At 31.7% G+C, this 20,179-nt stretch overlaps 3 protein-coding genes across 3 annotated transcripts; 1 reads left to right on the forward strand and 2 right to left on the reverse strand.

The window, feature by feature from the left end:
- Positions 1-968: 968 nt before the first annotated feature.
- On the reverse strand, positions 969-3,958 carry LOC110660091 (ATG8-interacting protein 1). Its single transcript, XM_021818261.2, has 3 exons — positions 3,583-3,958; positions 1,896-2,683; positions 969-1,301 (listed from the first exon to the last, which is right to left on the reverse strand). The coding sequence occupies exons 2-3, from the start codon at positions 2,661-2,663 to the stop codon at positions 1,197-1,199; spliced, it is 873 nt and encodes a 290-aa protein (XP_021673953.2). The 5' UTR covers positions 2,664-2,683; positions 3,583-3,958; the 3' UTR covers positions 969-1,196.
- Positions 3,959-5,689: 1,731 nt separating this feature from the next.
- Positions 5,690-8,338, forward strand: LOC110660092 (uncharacterized). The gene is made up of 9 exons (XM_021818262.2): positions 5,690-5,901; positions 6,042-6,122; positions 6,276-6,365; positions 6,546-6,712; positions 7,197-7,266; positions 7,470-7,549; positions 7,681-7,743; positions 7,886-7,962; positions 8,043-8,338. The coding sequence occupies exons 1-9, from the start codon at positions 5,824-5,826 to the stop codon at positions 8,141-8,143; spliced, it is 807 nt and encodes a 268-aa protein (XP_021673954.2). The 5' UTR covers positions 5,690-5,823; the 3' UTR covers positions 8,144-8,338.
- A 476-nt stretch (positions 8,339-8,814) lies between these two features.
- Positions 8,815-10,441, reverse strand: LOC110660067 (uncharacterized). The gene is made up of 4 exons (XM_021818229.2): positions 10,210-10,441; positions 9,863-10,104; positions 9,470-9,607; positions 8,815-9,133 (listed from the first exon to the last, which is right to left on the reverse strand). Exons 2-4 carry the CDS (start codon positions 9,956-9,958, stop codon positions 8,972-8,974), a joined length of 396 nt encoding a protein of 131 aa, XP_021673921.2. The 5' UTR covers positions 9,959-10,104; positions 10,210-10,441; the 3' UTR covers positions 8,815-8,971.
- Positions 10,442-20,179: the final 9,738 nt, after the last annotated feature.

Here is a 20,179-nt window from a genome sequence, read left to right on the forward strand (position 1 = left end):
TATATTTAAATAATTAATTAAAAATAAAATAAAAATAAAAATTATAATTACAATTATATAAATTGAATTATAATAATTACAATATTTTCATATTTCAAATAATTAATTAAAAATTATAATTATAATTGTAAAAAATTAAAATAATTATAATAACTAAAATAATTACAATAATTAAAATAATCTTATAATTAAAATAATTAATTAAAATAAACAAATAAAATAATTATAACAATAATTAAAATATAAAACTAATATTTTTATATTTTCATATAAATAATTAATATTAAATATTATAATTATAATTAATTACACCTAATTAGAATGAAACACAATAAAGATATAATTTTTATATTTTCACATAATCAATTAAAATAAAATTTTTGAATATAATTAATTTTAATAATAATTAAAATGATAAAATATATTTTTTTACTTATAATTAAATAAAATAAAAAATTATAATTATAATTAATCCAAATTAAAAAATATAAAGAATATTATTTTGATATTCTATTATAATAATTAAAATTAAACACTAAAAATATAATAAATAATTTTAAGTTAATTTTTATTAAATATAAAATAAGTTTATTTTTAATTTTGCGATCTATATATACAAATTAAACACTGTAAAAGAAAATCTGACACAATGAATCAAATATAAATAAAAATTCATCATTTCAGGGTTCCAATATTGATTCCCATTCTAATATAAGAATCAAACGGGCCAATAGTTATAACAATATTTTTAACATTCTCCTATCATGTCCAGGAGTTGAGAGAGGCAGAAGAAGTTTTCGCTTCGAGCCAGGCGTATGAACAGTGAAGAATGTCACGTAAACGACAGTTGCTCTACAAATTCGAAAGAGATTTCCTAGGCTCTCACCTAAATGTATATATGATTGGGGCAGGTTTTTTAGTGGTATGCTACACTTGAATGGCTTCAAAGTCTCGACAGAAAGCCTTCGTGACTACCGAAATAAAATAATAATTATGGATATTTAGATGCTCAGTTATGTACCCACCATTCTCCAAAGAAATTAAATTGCCATACTTCCCTCCACGAACCAATATGCCACCTTAATTACACAAGTAAAACTTACTGAGCTTTGTCATTAGAAAAATAGGTCAACCACACAGCAAAATACAATAATAACCACCCTGAAACAATCTCTTTTAACATTTTCATCATCATCTTAATTTTCATTTGAGGAACTTCCCCTGATAAGGGATCCACGGCGATGGCCACCCACAATCACATCCTTAAGACGTGATAGAGGTCCCAGCATCCTGCCACTTTTCTGTTAAAAAAGCATTACAATGATGTCAATATCAGTGGAATCTCAGGTACAACAGGAGCAGTTCCATAACCCTCATCATAAAAATATCATAATTGTATGCAGGACACAACACTAGAGTTCCAAGGAACTTCCTTCTATCACGCTACCATCTACCAAAGACTCCAATCTTTAAGGCTGAGAAGAGCTACATAGCCTCCCAACCAAAAAGCTGACGAAATGATCACAAATTCTAAACAAGGAATTGGTGTAAAGTCCTAAACTATAAGGATCAATTTTGACCAAGGAAAAAAAAAAGGAAGAAGAAGAAGAAGAAAGAAAGAAACGAAAAGGTGAATTAATTTCCACTAACACATGCTCAAAGCCAACGCAAGTGTGATTCTCTAGCACTAGTAGCTTTATAAAATGAAAACAAACATGAGTTAGCAATCAACTATCCCACCCAAGCTGTAAGGCTTAAATTTCCCAGAAGCAAGTTTCCAGTCAAATTAGGCAGAGCCCACCAAAGTGAAAGATGTATTTTTCATATCATGAAATCCAAGAAGTGATAATCAAATTACTGCATCAATTAATAATATTGGGAATTGGGGAAAGTACCTCATTAATGCTAGCCTGCCACTTGAGTTGCAAAACCCGCCACCTCTCCTGTTGCCAGCGCTGTCCAAGAATTACAAGGCCCATAACTGCTGCTGCAACAAAAATGGACCAAAATGCATTTGTCTCTTTTGCATGAGTGTACAAGGAAGCTGCCCTTCTCTTCCACCAAGCCTCACATGGAAGGTCAGACCCATCATCTTTACCATCTATAGCAGGCTTTGGGGAGTGACAAATGTCTGTTGAGAAATCCAACTCCTCTTTAGCCTGTTCATTTACTTCAGGAATAACCAGGTTCTCTCCATATGCAGCTGATCCACCGAGTCCAGTTTCACTGTGCAAAGAACTGAAAGTAGATGTACTGTATATACTCTGTTCCTTGTCATCAAAAAACTGTATCCCAGGAAACTCTTCAGATACATTCAACTCCTCAAGTTTAAAGTATTCTTCATCCTTTCTGCCAGATTCATCCCCTTCTTCCGCACCCTGTTCAGAGGCAAAATTCTCCCCCGCTTGTTCATTGAGAATCTCACTATTATCAGGATCCAATGGCAAATTCTCATGCTGGCTCGGTGGAAAGACAAAATGACCAGACATGAACAAAGCACGAGAAGTTTCTGCTTCATCCTCTTCATGTGCATTATCCTTGTTTTCATACTTCAGTTCAACTTCTGGACCAGAAGCAGCAGCATATGTTGATGCTGTAAGTGATACAACTTCCCACTCATTTCCACGAGAGGTATTCTCCTCTCCTTCCTCATTAGCTGCCATCCTCCAAGTATTATATCTTCCTGAATTCACACCCACACAAAAATATTGAGAAAATAATGAATTATCTGATCAGTGTACAGATCAACAAAATTAAGAGATAATTCTCTTCCACCATATCACAACATTTTTGCCAACCAGGGGAAATGACTTCGGACATGAAATTTCGGGTATTTGAATTGAACATTGTGCTAGCATTTTATGATTTTATACTTAAAAAACATAAATGAAATGAATCACATTTTTATTTGTTTCCAAACACGATGCAAAATACTAAACACATAAGCAGACACGTAAAGTTATAGACCCAAAGTTACCCATGTTCCTTCATTTGTAATTTTCTATTAATTTTCCTCATTCTTTCTAAAACAATAATTCAACAAAAAATGGGCCAATAGAGAAAGGCAATTGTTTAAAAAACTTAGTTATCTTCTTACATATATTATTGGTTTCTTTCAACCTTAATTTGGGTTAAACACTGATAACCACGCTCAAATTATTAAGAATGAAGATTTTCTATTAGTATCATCTAATTGATCACATCTCAATCAAAACACACTACTGGCTTATTTCAACAGCAATTTTAGTCAATATCATTGATTTCTAGCAGTCACAAGAAACTCAATAGCAACAAAATAAGATTACCAGTTCGTCCATAAAATAAAAAATAAATAAAAAAAGCCCTAATTCAATCAACAATTATAGCAACATCATGAGTACATAAGATAAACAATCAGTCAGAAAAGAATACTTAGAAGATCTAAACAAACTCTTAAACAACATAATAAAAGAAAACGATTACTCATCAAACCATAACACTCGTCATCCATCCAGCCATAATCAAAAACTACCCAACGTATAAGATCTCTCCGAGAAAGAAAGCAAAAAAATCGATAAGAGCATGTACAGCCATAATACTTACAGATTCGCAAACGAAAAATATCTACGAGGAGAGCACAGTAACGGAGACCAAGACGCTGATGCTTTAGATGAGACTGCCTGGAGAAATACAGAGGAACAAGCTTTATACTTTTATATTGGGTACGGGAATTCTCGGGTGAGGAAAAGGGGTAACCAGCGATACCGGTTACTTCGTCGATGGAGGGAGGAGATTTGACCGGCTATAGTGGGTAAAGCGCGTCGTGTTGTGGGATAATATCTCATTTATCTGGTAACTTCCGTGCCAGTGGAAGAAATTGCGGCACCGGTTTTACAAATAACGAGAAAAAAAATGGCAATAAAGCGCGGCGTTCGCCGGTTTGCGACTTGCGTGCTGAGAGGAGATTGAATTTGCCTTTCGTTAATTACAATCCATTGAAAATTTATTGGTTACATTTGAATTTCTTAATTCATAAATATTCTTATTAGAGTTATTATTAGTTTTTTTTATAAATATATTAAGAATATAATATTAAAAAATTAAATTAAATTTAATACATTTTAATTATAAAAATTTTTAAACTGTTAAATAATTTCTTTCAAATTATTTTTTAAAGTATTTTTTAACATTTTTATCAATTTGTAACTTTATTTTGATACACATTAAGTGAATTGTATTCAATTTTTTAAAATTAAATTTATAATTAGTTATAAAAATTAACTATTTATAGTAATGTGCAATTATAATCAAATTTTTCGATTTTGAATAAAATTAATTACAACATCTTTTATTGGATGTTATTATAGTTAAAATTTAAAATATTGATTTGAAAATTTTAAAATTTTTTTTAATAAACTTATAATTATGATAAGTAAATATTTTAATCTTATAATTATGATGACTAAATATTTTTAAAATTTTATATTTTAGTAATTAAATTAATTGATTATTTTAAAAATTACGACACATCAATTAAAAGAATAAACAATTCATTTAAAATATTTTTATGAATTTTGATAATAAAATTTAAAATTTAGGATATTTGATTATCATAATTATAAGTTCAGTATAAAAACTTAAATTTTTTTAAATTAATTTTGAGTTTTGATTATAATTCTAAAATATTTGAATTTATGATCAAAAATTGAAATATTTTAATATAATTATAAATTACTATAAGCATTTGATTTTTTTATATATACAATTGCAAGTTTAATTTTAGAAATTGTATACCAATATACCAATGTTAAACATTAGAATCTCAAAATCAAAATTAAAACGTTAGAATAAAATTACAAATTAACAAAAAAAAATGTATTTTTTACTAATGGGCCTTAATTTAAATTTACATTACATTAATTTCTAAAATAATTTTTATTAAATTATTATTTAATTTCAATTTTAATCACATTAATAGCGCGATTTTTTTAAATGAAATTAATTATTATTTAATATTTAATTAGCTTAACACTTTAATTTTTTATTCATCTTTATACTTTTTTATTAATTAAAATAGTAAAAATTTAAAATATTATGAAATTTTTTAAATGCCCTTTATCAAGTCAACAATAGAAACTCAATTAAAGATAAAGTTAAAAGAAACATTTTTCTATAAAAAAAATATTTATTTACTTTTGAAAAAGAATATTTTTAAGTAAATAATTTAGAAATAATAAAATTTTTAGTAAAAAGTTTTTCTCATAAAAAATTTTAAACAAAATCTTTTTTTAATGTAGTCATCAAATATGCATACCTAATTGTGAAAATTTTAAATATAATTTTTTTTTTCTTTTGAAGAATTTTATTCTTTTAACATTTAAAAAATCTTCTGAAAATATTTTTTTTTCAAAAATTTAAGAAAAATACGGGATTTATTTATTAATTTATGAAAGTTGATTAAATAGTAATTTAATTAAGAATAAATAATATATTTATATATATTTAAAATATATTTTAATAGAAGGACTGATTCATTAGTGGATGTGAGTCTAAAAAAATAAATACAAGTTTGTTAATATTGCTTTACCATATCAATAAAATTGTAATTCACTCTTTTAAATTTAACAAAAAATAAAATAAAATTATTAAATTATTATTATGTTTTTAACACAGCATGTCGTTTGCAGTTCCTGATTACGCTTGGGGGATAAAAAAGGTCGGACGAGGCCGTATTTGGCTATTTGCTCCGCAAGAGTCAAGAAATCGAGTGGCAAGCGCAGAGGAATCGATAAGAGCACATTATCTTTAGAGCTGCAAAAGAGAGACAGAGAAAGCAAGAAGAAAATGGGAGATCTGTACGCCTTAGACTTCGATGGAGTTCTCTGTGACAGCTGCGGCGAAAGCTCTCTTTCTGCTGTCAAGGTCTCTTCTCCAATCTAGTTTGGCTGCTGAGAAAATTGAACACGAAACTTTAGAAAATGAAATCTGGTTTTTAATTGTATTTGTTCTCCCATTTTAAGGGGTGTTACTATTTTTCGTTACTCTTATTCATAATATAATAGGCTGCCAAACTGAGATGGCCGGATTTGTCCGACGCTGTGGATTCCACCATGGAAGAGTGGATTGTCGATCAGATGTTCATTGTAAGTCCTTATCTAACTTGTTTGATTTAAGCTGGATGATTTTTTTTACTATATTAAAGAAAGGGCAATCTTAATGTCTAAATCTATTCACTTTTGTGGTAATTTGATGCTTGATTGTGATGTAGAGATGTTGGTTGGCTTATTTTGTGACAGGTGCGGCCTGTGGTGGAAACTGGATATGAAAATCTTTTACTTGTGAGGTTGCTTCTGGAGATGAGAATACCATCCATTAGGAAGTCTTCGGTGGGTATATATTACCAAAGCACTTGCTTTAAAATATATGATGGATATGGATAACACATTTCAATATTTTATCTCTGTTCTTGAAAAAGATAACACCAATCCAGAATACTTCTGCTTAAACTTCTATTCAATTGTTGTGCTGATAATTGTTCTAGACCTGATGACTGGTTCAATTTGAAGGTTGCAGAGGGATTAACAGTCGAGGGGATATTGGAAAACTGGTTGAAGATAAAACCTATAATTATGGAAGCATGGGGTGAGAATAGGGATGCTTTAATAAATCTCTTTGGAGAGGTCAGGGATAAGTGGATGGATGAGGATTTGGCAACATGGATCCGAGCAAACAGGTATTTCAATCAAGTTTTAAGAGATGGAAAAAGCAAATAATATTTTTACTAAGTGCATGATGAATAAACCTAAACCAAAAGTTATGGGTCAGAAAGATACCATTTTCATTGTTATTGCTATGGGAATTTTTGGAGTTGAAGTCCTTTGCATTTTGGAGATGCTAGACATTGTGCATAACTACTTTCACTTTCATTCAGGGGATATTCTACAAGAAAGCAATCACTCTAGAGAATATACAAGATTGTCATGCTTTCTTTAACACTGGTTATAAGGATTGTGTTGGCACCTTTCCCTTTCTGGGTAACACTTGATGTCGTAAATTGACTTTCGTGTCTTGAAAGCTCAAAGATCTTTTCTAGTCTGTTCACCAAGTATTGGCAAATCTTAAATGCAATTGTGTGATATGAGATTTTATTTGCGAAACTGCTTTAGACTTGATAATTTAGCCCTCAAATATCTGACTAGAGGTTGCTTCTTCTGCAGATTCTACCCAGGTGTTCCTGAAGCTTTGAAATTTGCCAGTTCTAAGGTGTATATCGTCACCACAAAACAGGTGTGACCTATTATATCTTTTGCATGTTCTTCCAGATAGAAGCTGGCATTCATGCGGTGTTAGAACATTCTAGCTAAGTCCTTGTCAGGTTTAAGAAGGAAGAGGAAAAAGTAGGAATTTCAAGATATTTAAAGCATTTAGTATTTTACATCTTCTTTGTTGTCTTAATCCTTCGTCTCCCTTTGTTTTTCTCTTTCTATCAGAGCCGATTTGCAGACACTTTATTACGAGAGCTTGCTGGAGTAATAATTCCACCGGAAAGAATATATGGTTTGGGAACGGGGTTAGTATGTAGTGATTAAATGGTATTGGGAAAGCTATGTTGGCTTCTTTGATTCTTTCAACCATGGTTTGCTTCCAATAATGACAAGTTTTTTACTTCTTTTCCACCCTTACTTTGGTTATACTTTTTAGTCCCAAGGTGGAAGTTCTGAAGCAACTCCAACAGAAACCAGAACACCAGGGACTGACACTGCAGTAAGACATATTGACGCTCGCTTTTATTTGTTATAAAATTTGATCCTTTGATGGACCTTTTGCCAACCTTCTCTATTATTATTATTTTTTGCTTTCTGGTGAATTTAAATTGAAAACTGAAATTGACTCTCCTAAATTTTAGTTTTGTGGAAGATCGACTTGCAACCCTAAAGAATGTCATAAAAGAGCCTGAATTGGACGGATGGAACTTGTACTTAGGTATTATCTACTCTCTTTAAGCTTCAGTTACCTGTACCAATTTGTTTTTTATGGTTGCTGAGGTTGACTAATTGGCACAGGGGATTGGGGTTACAACACTCAGAAAGAGAGAGAAGAAGCAGCTAGCATTCCCAGGATTCACCTTCTACAGATCTCTGACTTTAGTAAGAAGCTGAAATAGTTACTGATTTACCATACATGTCAGATCAGCCGATTCATTCTGCAGTACTGTGATTTATCTTTATATATGCTGGAGTTTGGGTAACAGATTAAACCCAGAAATTTATTCTTTTCTCCTTAAAATGCAATATTACTTATATTGCAACTTGCAAGTGACATCGAATAACAAATGGCACTGGCTTGCATTTCAAGCTAATAGACAGCAATTCAATTGAATTGGGGTAAAAACTGATCGGTATTCAAAACCAAATTGACAAGCGTTCAATCACCACATCAATGTGTGAACAAGCTGTATTCAGAACGGGAATAAAGTGGACATTTTGAATATAAAACAAGAAGCTTGCAATATTTGAACTTCTAAATTAAATTCAACAGGGAAGGGGAAATAAAGAATAGATTCTCAAAATACTCGTTGACTTTGGGAAGCTTTAACTCAGTAAAGTATACACGTCTCGAAATTCAAATCAAAACTTGTACGAGAGAGGCTGAGAAAGCACATAATAATATGCATGAGTCGGTAACACTACAGCAGGATATCTTATGGCAGCGAGAGAAAGCCTGCGCTAACGCCTGGGAAGGATTACCGTATGATTGGTAAAATATGAGTGATACTCTGAAACAAAAGATGAAGTCACACTTCCATGTCGGATAATGAGTAATAACGAAGCATGATTAGGAGTTAAATGTGATTGGAAAAGAAAATGAAGGAGAACTAATTAGTGGAGGGTTGAGGGTAAAGTGCTACAATTAGAGACTACAAAGTTAAATGTACAATGAACTAATGTTAAGATTAATGGGTCAAAGTTGCATGTAATGTAGATCCGGTAAACTATAATTCTTCTTTCAGATGCTCAACAGTATCAGTTGTCTTGTCGTTACATTGAAGCTTCTCAATAACTTCCTCCAAGGGAGGATCTCCAGGTCTACGGAAGACTTGATCCCCAATCTTGATCTCATAAGCCTCTGGTTCGTTTAAGATGAACTCCGTCAACTGATAAGAGAATATGGGAAAGATGACGTGCTAGAAGAACATGAAATCAGATGTTCAAGAAATTGCATACCAAACTTAAAAGACTGAACAAGAATGTAATGAATATTTCACTGCTTGGATATGAGATCAGAAACAAAAGATTCAGCAAATTATAGGCCGAAAGCGTATAATTTCAGCATCTTCATGGAAATGGGAGTTCCGGAGTGATGCAGATAACACTGACAAGATTCAAATTACCGAATAAGCAACCAATTAAGTTGGAAATGGTCAAACTGCGGCAGTCAGCAGTCAAAAAACTCAAACCATCTAGTTTGAAAGTTATAAATTATAACGCACCGGACTCACCTCAACCATGTTTTCGCCTTTTTCCAGGGTGAACATAATTGTGCTCGTATCAACACCCATGAACTTCACCTCAATTGCTGCAGTTCTTAGAACTTTTGTCCATTTCATTGCATGCTCAGCCACCATATCCTGAAAATAAAAGTTGCAAAATAATTAGCCCAGGTGAAGCTTTACCACAAAAAGAGCAAATGCTTATTATAGTGTAAGAGAGTATCATCATTCACAGATCAATATAAAACCCAATACAAGTATTGACAACGGAAGATCAGAACCTGAATCACAAAAATACATGCCCAGAAACAGGAATGCACTTCTATTCTAAAACAAAACCAAACCCCAGCCAACGATTCAGCCAAATTCGCAAAGAATCAAAATTCCATTTACCGGAGTCCGGCGCACACCCAATTGAAGCTTAACGAACCCAAAAACCGGCCCGAAATGCTGCTTCCTCATCAACTCCTGGATCTGCGACATTTCCATGTTGGGCAAATCGGAAGGCGGTGGATCAAACTCATCGGAAGACGGCGTTGATTTCTTGCCCCACTGTTTCCAGGCCTCGTCCTCCTCGTCGTCAATCACGTCATCGAGATCATCCTCGATGTGGATTCTTCGCTTCCCACCGTCCGCGAATTGGAAAAAATGGTCATTCCGGGAAAATACCGAGGGCAGAAGGAGAATAATGAAGAAGTTAGGTCTGGTCATGATAAATGTGTGCAAAATTGAGATAATACCGTAACTGAGCGTGGCCTGTGTATACTGTATATATATGTTGGTGATGAGAGTTGCTAGAGACGAGAGACGAGAGACGAGAGGCAGCCAACCTGAGCAGACGATGAGTGCGTATTGGTCTTGGGCTAAGTGAAGATGACAAAGAAAAGGCTCATGAATTTTACAAACTGCAATAGAGACGAAATGGAAATGGCCCAATTGGGTCCTAACTCGAAATATTCGAGCTGAGTTCAATAATTACTAAGTTTAGAATCTCAAATACAAAATAAAATCAGTTCAATTGAGCTTAGACTTTAGGTTTATTATTATTTTTTAATTATGTATTACTATAAAGATAAAAATAAAATTTGAAATAAATTCAATTAAACCCATGAGCTGCTTGAGTCGAATATTATATAACTCAAACACAATTTGCCAAGTCGATTCGTACAAATTTTTTAATCAAACTGAAACAACTTAAGAGTGTTTTGACTCATCTACCCTTCTGTAACATCAACTACAATGTTTACAAAACTGAATATTTGCCTTGGTCCTGAAGATCCTTGGTAACCGACGATGATCCGCTTGCATAATAACTCGTTAGCTGCAGGCTTTATGTGTACGTTACTTATATAAAAATAAAAATTTTATTAAAATTATTATAATTTTAATAAATATTTATTATTATCACTGAATTATATATATGTTTATCTCTCCATAAAATATATATATATATATATATATATATATATATATATATATTTATGTTATTATCATTATTAAAGATGATAATGACAAATATTTATAAAAACTACAACAAGTATATGTAAATATTATTATATGTGAATCTAAACTTAATTAATACTTTTAATATTTGAATTTGTATTTTTTAAATTACTCTAATTTATTTTAAATTATATGAATCTTTATATACCTTAAATTTAATTATTATTATTATTATTATATTACTTGATTAATATTTAAATATAATAATTTATATTTATAATTTATAATTAAAATTTTAATAATCTTGTGAAATATATTATTTTTATTTATTTAAATTGTAATGTATAAAAAATATATATATTTTTATATTTAATTAATTATTTATATAAATAAATTCACATAACAATAATTTAAACATAAAATTCAATATTAACCCAAACTTATAAAAATAATATTTTTTAAATTTAAATTCATCCAGAACTTAATTATATATTACTTAAATTCACTCTAATAAATTTTAATTAAATTAAATATTTAAATTCATTAGTCTCCCACCATCGAATAATTATATAGTAAAATTATTATTTTACATAAAATATCATGTATGAAATGGACATATATTGATTAGTGAGTTTATATACAAACATGGATGAATTCCAAAATTTTATAATTATCTTGTAGTATTTAAAAAAATAATAATTATTATATTTTCATTAAGTTATTATTTTATATTAAATGCTAACATATATAATTTCTTCTATCCTGTTTATCGTCAATATTCTGAGGCCAGCTTGTACGATTCCAAATTAGCAAGAATCAGCCCCACCATGGACCCTAACAATTACAGCCTTGTCAGATCACCAAAATGTCTTCATCTATTTCAAATCTCACGATGCCCCCAAGATAATGTTACTTTAGAGAAGCAATTAATCCTGATAAAACGACAGAGACAGGCAGAGAGAATCGATTGGTCTATTGTAGATATCGATTAAATGGCATTAACGTAAGACAATTTTACTCAATTTGATTGAATCTTAAATTAAAAACTCAATTATGTCGCGTATTACAATCTACCAACATCAAATTCGTCGAATCCATTAACTTTTAATAAATTTTAATAATTTTAATATATAATTAAATGATAAAGCATTCACATAGAAAACCTCGTCCTTCAAAGGTCTTTATGTCGTGTCATGTTTGTAAACGGTACAAATGGCAGAAAAATGTCCATGGGAATCTCTGAATGAAGAATCTGACAATAGTATCATCCGAATCACAGTGATAGATACTTCGAATTGACAAATTAATTTATCAAGTTAATTCATGTTGCTTGATTAAAAAAATTATTTAACATAAAATAAAAATTCTTTAAAAATATATTTATATATTTTTAATGATGTAATCTGCTATCAACGAAATTAAATATATTTTAATTATAAAAACAAACAATAATAATTACTGAATAATAATAATAATAATAATAAATAATTACTTCATTGAAAATTTTAAATTTAAAACTATCTCATTTCTTATAAATTAATTGATTTATAATAATTATTGATCGTGATAATTTAATAATTAATATGATAAAACGATCTTATTTTATCTTGATTTTGACTCTTTGTATTAATATTTAAAAATTAAATATTATTTTTATTTTAAAATACATTGAGAGTCTTCGGTGATAAGTTTCTTATTGAGAAAAAAGTTATAAAAAAAAATTGATTTATGACAAAAGCTAAAGTAAATAACGGTCAAATACTTTTAACTTTCGCAACAGCTTGCGCCCGCATAAATTACATGTATAAACATCATTTATCTGCGTTAAAAAGTCAATAATAAGACAAAAACATGATTTTCCAAAATTAACCACGAGGACTTTTTTTGGTCTTTTGTTAGCATTGTAAGAGACAAAGATTTACCATCATCCCTCACTCCAACGGTAAGGGGTTTTTATTTTATGAAAAATTTTTAATTAAATAAAGTTAAATAAATAAAATTTATATATTTAATAGATAAATTTTATTATATATTTTAAATTTAATAGATTTATAATGAATAAATAAAAAAATTATTGTTTCATTATTTATAAAAAATTAAAGGATGAAATACTCCAATTTTACTCTATCAGAACTTATTGGACTAAGCATGGTGTGGACCGTCGAGTGACAGCTTAATAGGAACTTGGCAGCTCTTTTGTTTTACCATCAAAACAGATGGGCGCTGTCCTGTGATTTATACTTGTTTTGTTATGGTCGTGTGGCTTAGAGGTACCGATTGCCCTAAGCCACACGAGTTTGCTTTGCTACTCTTGCACAGGACCACTGCCTTTTTCTATATGGATACCCTATTACATTCCTTTTGGGCCACTAATACTTCACCCAGAACGGCACTTGGTAATGAAGGAACGGAAGCGTGAAAAACACAAGTTTATACCATTGAATTCAAAAATTTTCACCTAGGGTCACATGCATCATGCAAGATTTATTTTTATCTATTTGATTTCAATGATAAACAACATATTAAAACTCTTTTAATATGTTTTTGGATCTGTATTTGCCATTTAAGATTTTAAAATTAATCAGATTAATTTTAGAACCCTAGATTAAATCAAGAATGATTACACTAACCTCTTGATGCAACCGCAGTGTCTGCGCTTTGAGATTCGTCTTCAGGACACCAGATGTTGTCCCTCTAGCTTGTCCACACCAAGAACACCTATGGCAGCCCTTGAACAGCTTCTAAAGCCTTTTCTATTAATTAGAAATTCAAGTTCTGCCTTTTAAGAGATTAGAGATATAAACAGGACACTAGAAACAATTTCTAGTGTTCTTAATTCAAGAGATTGATGGCTAATCTCTTTGAATTGATAAGAGATGAAGAAGAAGAGATAAAAACCCTCAAAGTGGCGTGACAAAGGAGTGTGGCTGCTGGTTGTGTTTTATTTTCTCATAACAACACTTAAATAGCTAGGTTAACACATTAAACCCTTGCCACATGTCACCCTTTGATTAGCTATAGGTTTAAGTGACCCAATCACATTGTGCCAAGTGTCAAACCTATATTTAATCTTGATTTTAATCATCTTACATGATTAAAAAACATTTGGCAAGCTTATGTGTTATGCCATGTGTCACCATCTCATGGTGTCACGTGTCACACTGCAAAATGATCAAAATGCCCCTGTGTCTTAATTTTGAGTTCTTAACCCAAAATAATTATTTTCTTCTTCTAATTAATTTATATCAAATATAAATTAATTAATTAATCTCTATTAATTAATTTCTCATTAATTAAATTCATATTTAAACACTTTAAATAGAAATTTAACTTATATTATACATCCAATAATCTAGATTTGGTTTCAAGTCATGCTAGGGACTTTGCAATCTAATTGCAAACCAAACCTATTTAATTAATCAATTTAAACTCTTTAATTAATTAATTAAATCATATTTAATTAGGTGATAACTTGTGTATGTGTGTGACTTACTAGGCTCATCACTAATTGGCAATGAGACATGATATCAACTCTTAATATCATCAGAACTCTTTCTTATCATAAATGATTTCTCTAAATCATTTTATGAACCTCATAGACCATGGTTAACACCTAGCATAGCATGCCATGGCCACCCAATTAGTAATAAAGTTTACCTTAAATGAACCTATAATCATATGTTACCATGCACTAGAATCTCTCTGTTACAAAATCCCAACTCAAGCTGGAGTCATGGTTTATGTCATACTCCATTTGCTATGAATATTATGTTCTCTTTTAATTCCAGTTCTTGATTAAAAAGATTTTCTCATCGTAAACTCTTTCTCAATAAATCTATCTGTCTGCCAAGAACTTGAAACATCAAGAACAATTAAATGAACATAGGATTTTATCTCTATTTACTTAGAGGAACAGATTCCATCTTGATCAACACCTACCTCCATATATAACTAGTAGGAGCCAACACATGCCCATATACCCATACACAGTACAAGTATGAAAGCAGTATCAAACTCAAACTACCTATATACAAGATAACTATGCTATCTCATGTCTAAAGATTATATGCACTGATATGATTTATGACAAAACATTGACAAGAGTAAACTGCATGTGCTTGTCATAAGTGTCACTGGTTCGGCCTACTTATCATTTATAAATGCCTATCATGTTTGTTATATGGCATGAGACTCACCATTCCATCTTATTTATATCTCATATAAATAACTTGGGAACAAACATGAATACAATCTTTCTGGATAAGTCATGTCCTTATTATGAAGTATCCTCGATTGTGAACCTATTTATGATACTTTGTGCTAGAAATATTGTCACTCATATTCTTAACAACTTAAGAATAATATTTCTAACAAAATATCAATGGACCTTTTCTATTACACATAAATATATTATGTAAACGGAAAAGTGGAAATGCCTTTTATTAATAAAAATATGTACAAGATACATACTAAATGATATGCTCTAGGGCATACTACTAACAATCTCCCACTAGCACTAGAGCCATTCATTACAATATCTTAGACCTATCTTCTCAAGATGTCAGTCTAACTGAGTCTGTGACATAGGCTTAGTGAATGGATCAGCTGGATTTTTTCAGCTAATGTTTTTTTTTTTTTTTTTTTTGCATGGCTATATCGCCTTGCCCAACTATATCTCTGATAATGTGGTAGTGCCTTTCTATGTGTTTGGATTTTGGGTGAGACCTTAGTTCCTTAGCTCAGATGATCGCTCCATTGTTGTCACGATGTAGTGGAACCACGACTCAATGAAAGGAACTACCGTAAGTTATGTCATGAACTTCTTTATCCAAGCGACTTCCTTTGCGATCTCGATGCAAAGAATATACTCGACTTACGTAGTGGAATCTGCAATGTGCTCTGCTTGGAACTCTTCCAACCGACTACACCTCCATTACAAATGAACACATATCCGGTAGACTTTCTATCATCGATATCCGATTGGAAATCGTAATCGGTATAACTATCTAGTTGCAAGTCTCCACCTCCATAAATCAAGAATAAATCCTTAGTTCTTCTCAAGTACTTAAGGATATTCTTGATACTATCGATGTTCCAAACACGGATTGGATTGATACCGCTAGTCAAACTAACAAGATATGCGATATCCAAACCTAGTACACAACATTGCATACATTAAACTTCCAATAGCCGAAGCATATGGAATCCTGGCCATCTTATCTCTTTCTTCAGGTGTCTTTGGAGACATCTCTTTAGAAAGATGGATACCATGTCTCACTGGTAACAATCCTCTCTTGGAATCAAGCATGTTAAACCTCTTTAACACCTTTTCAAAATATAGACTTTGGGATAAACCAATTATTCTTTTCGCTCTATCTCTATAGATGCGAATCCCAAGAATATAGGTTGCCTCCCCTAAGTCTTTCATGGAGAATGTATTTGACAACCATACCTTTATAGTCGTCAACATACCTGTGTCATTACCCATCAACAGTATGTCATCCATATATAAGACAAGGAAAGTGATAGCACTGTCACTAACCTTCTTATATACACATGGCTCATCCTCATTTTTGATAAAACCAAAGGACTTAATGGCTTCATCAAAACGGATGTTCTAACTCCTCGAAGCTTGTTTCAACCCATAAATGGATCGTTTTAGCTTGCATACCTTGGAACCATCTTGGGATTCAAATCCCTTAAGTTGTTCCATGAAAATGTTTTCTTCAATGTATCCATTGAGAAAAGCTGTTTTGACATCCATCTGCCAAATCTCATAATCATAGTACACAGCTATTGCTAATAAAATCCTAATTGATTTAAGCATGGCAACAGACGAGAAAGTCTCCTCATAGTCGATTTCTTGCCTTTGGCGAAACCCTTTCGCTACTAGCCTTGCCTTATAGGTCTCTACTTTCCATCAGAACCGATTTTCTTCTTGAAAACCCATTTGTTCCCTATAGGTATAATACCTTCAGGTGGGTCAACAAGATCCCAAACTTGATTCTTATACATGGAATCAATCTCGTATTTCATAGCATCAATCCATTTTGAAGAGTCTATATCTGATATAGCTTCTTCATAGGTAAGTGGATCATCTCCATGATCTACTTCTTCATGAGTAGACAACTCTTGTTCTTCTTCATGAAGAAAATCATATCTCACTGGTGGGTGAGATACACAGTTGTTCTACGAGGAACAGTGTAGATGTTTCATCAACGGGTATTGGTTGACTAGATGGATCTATATCCATCCGATGCTGGTTGGTCGAATTCTCCAATTCTAACTCTATTTGCCTTCCTTTGCCTCCTTCCTGAACAAACTGTTGTTCAAGAAATGTGGCATCTCTACTTATAACAACCTTTTGTGAAGTAGGCAAATAAAATAATATCCAAAACTATCTTTTGGATATCCAACAAATCGACCTTTTTTGATCCGTCTCCAATTTATCGTTGTTCGACTTTTGATATAAGCTGGACAACCCCAAATCTTAACATGCTTAAGACTTGATTTTCTTCCATGCCATATCTCATAAGGTGTGGAAGAAACTGATTTTGATGGAATCCTATTCAAAATATACAAAGCTGATTCTAATGCAAATCCCCAAAAGAAGATTGACATATCAGTATAGCTCATCATACTACATACCATATCCAATAAGTACGATTTCTCCTTTCAGATACACCATTCAGCTGTGGCGTTCCTGGAGGAGTCAGCTGAGAAACAATGCCATGCTCTCTCAAGTATTCATCAAATTCAGTACTCAAATATTCACCTCCACGATCTGATCGAAGAGCTTTAATATTCTTTCCTGTTTGATTTTCTACTTCAGATTTAAATTCTTTGAACTTTTCAAAAGATTCATGTTTGTATTTCATCAAATACAAATACCCAAACCTTGATTTATCATCAAGAAAGGTAATAAAATAATGAAAACCCTCTAGCCATTTCTTTAAATGGACCACATACATCACTATGTATTAGCTCTAAAATATTTTCACTCTTAGCCCTGTCCAACAAAGGGTGATCTAGTCATTTTGCCTCAAGGTAAGATTCACAAGTTGGAGTAGGCTCAGAGCCCAATGAAGATAGAATCCCCATTTTCTCCAGTTTTGCAATCCTATTTTCTGCAACATGACATAACCATAAGTGCCAAATATATTTTGAACTTGAGTTGGTTTTCACCATGGCATTGCATTCTTTTAGATTGCTATACTCTAGTGATGGAAACACTTTCTTCGGCAATGGAAACACTTTCCTATTGGCGGTGGAAACACTTTCCTTTGCCTTTGTCACTTTGGTCTTCCTTTCTGTTTAGCTATTTTCTTGGAAGGACCAGAATCAAGTTTCTTTTTCTTATTGCCCTTCTTCTTGTTGGACTTTCCAGTAAGAAGATGCAACCAAAGCTACCTCTTTTCCTTTATTGCCTGGCATATTCTTTTGGGCAATAACCAGCATGTTGAGTAAACCAGCTAAGGTGCATTCCTGTTTAGTCATATGGAAATTTGTCACAAAATTTCCAAAAGACTCAGGAAGGGACTGAAGGATCAAATCCGTCTGTAGTTGGAAATCCATGTTGAAGTCAAGATGTTCCAACTGCTCAATCATCCGAATCATCTTGTGGACATGACCCCAACATTCTGTCCCTCAGACATCCTCATACGGAATAGCTGTCTAGATATCTCATACCTAGCATTCCTGCTGTGCTCACCATACAACTCTTGTAGGTGAAGGAGGATCTCACTCACTGCATGTTCTCATGTTGCTTCTGTAACTCATTACTCATGGAAGCAAGCATGTAACATTTAGCTCTCATATCATGCTCCTTCCACTTGTCCAAAGTTTCATGTTCCTCTTGTGTGGCCTCTGGAGGTAAGGGACCAGGAACATTTGAATCTAGAACATATCCTATATGTTCAAGGTTCAGGACAAGTTTCAAATTTCTTAGCCAATCAGACAGATTAGGTCCTGTCAACCTATTGTGATCAAGTATGCTTGCAAGGATATTGGATGGTGGTGGTTGTTTTATGCTCATTTTTATCAGAAAATTAACTGCAGAAAATAACCAGATTAATTAGTAAATGTATCATGCAATTAACCAAAATGATTATGGTCTTTTAATCAAATTGGTCCTCCCACTAACTTAGCGAATCCTACACTTCCAAAGTAGAAAACTAAATCCTAGTTGGATGGATTTCTAGTGGGTGATTGAATTCTTATAATTCTATTGATTATCCTCAGGTACATCCATTATTGGAATTACAATAAACTATAAGTGAGCAACTCTTTGCCCATCACATCTCATGTGAGGTTCAATCCTTTACCTAGCCCCTAATGCTCAAAATCTCAAGTACATCCATTATTGACTTATCTTGCATTAGTTAAGTTGATCCCATTGAGCCAGTAATTATGCAAATAATTTTAATGTCCTCAGGTACATCCAATATTGGCCACTAAACCATTTACATATTTACAACATCTCATGCTTAACAATTATTCTTAAGAAAATCTCTTAAATAAATTGCATCTTATGTAACTATTTAAAATTTCTTAAAATAATTGTCCCAATGGAGGGCCTATGTTATAATTACTTTAATTATAGCATTTCCAACTTAATCATTTGTTTGGAAGATTTTATGGTCATTCTATTTACTATTAAGATCTCACTTTGCACATTATCCATTTAGCATGCATATATCATATAATTACATACATTCCCATACATCTCATGCATTCATGGATAAGCAGTAAATATGGTATGATCATGAACTTTCTAAGGGATTCAATTCTGAGCCACCAAGAATTGAATCAGGGCATTCCTAGGTGCATTTCATTCATTCATTTTACAAGAGTTGCTGAAGGTGTACATAATCAACACTTGATCTTGAATTCCTCCCACTGGTCCCACCAATGCTCTTGACCTCCTTGAACTTCTTGCAATTCAATATTACATAGTAATCCTTGGCATACCAAGGCGAATTTACAAGAACTTAAATAAATGAAATTACAACCCAAAAATTATTACAAACTTAATAATACATGCCCAAAATAAATTAAAATAAATTAATTAATTTACAATCCCAAAGAAACATAAAAGAAATAAATCCAATCACATTGGTCTTTTATAATCCATGATCATCCATCATGCATATCACTATTTAACAATTAAATAAAACATACATACTTAAATTAAATTGAATATCTCATATTCAACTTAAAAATCCAGATTTCAATATGATTCAAATAAATTTAAAAATTCAGATTTGA

Source organism: Hevea brasiliensis, chromosome 9 (genome assembly GCF_030052815.1).
Source record: "Hevea brasiliensis isolate MT/VB/25A 57/8 chromosome 9, ASM3005281v1, whole genome shotgun sequence".
NCBI classification, from domain to species: Eukaryota; Viridiplantae; Streptophyta; class Magnoliopsida; order Malpighiales; family Euphorbiaceae; genus Hevea; species Hevea brasiliensis.

What these genes read in the sequence shown, in the direction of transcription:
- LOC110660092 (XM_021818262.2), top strand. Translation starts at nt 5,824, where the DNA reads ATGGGAGATCTGTACGCCTTAGACTTCGATGGAGTTCTCTGTGACAGC. An exon ending in CATCCATTAGGAAGTCTTCG is followed by an intron (nt 6,366 to 6,545) that starts GTGGGTATATAT and finishes TTCAATTTGAAG; the next exon opens with GTTGCAGAGGGATTAACAGT. An exon ending in ATATATGGTTTGGGAACGGG is followed by an intron (nt 7,550 to 7,680) that starts GTTAGTATGTAG and finishes TATACTTTTTAG; the next exon opens with TCCCAAGGTGGAAGTTCTGA.
- LOC110660067 (XM_021818229.2), bottom strand. Translation starts at nt 9,958, where the DNA reads ATGGAAATGTCGCAGATCCAGGAGTTGATGAGGAAGCAGCATTTCGGG. An exon ending in TGGGTGTGCGCCGGACTCCG is followed by an intron (nt 9,608 to 9,862) that starts GTAAATGGAATT and finishes TTTTATTTTCAG; the next exon opens with GATATGGTGGCTGAGCATGC. An exon ending in ACATGGTTGAGGTGAGTCCG is followed by an intron (nt 9,134 to 9,469) that starts GTGCGTTATAAT and finishes TTCTCTTATCAG; the next exon opens with TTGACGGAGTTCATCTTAAA.
- LOC110660091 (XM_021818261.2), bottom strand. Translation starts at nt 2,663, where the DNA reads ATGGCAGCTAATGAGGAAGGAGAGGAGAATACCTCTCGTGGAAATGAG. An exon ending in GGCAGGCTAGCATTAATGAG is followed by an intron (nt 1,302 to 1,895) that starts GTACTTTCCCCA and finishes CTTTTTTAACAG; the next exon opens with AAAAGTGGCAGGATGCTGGG.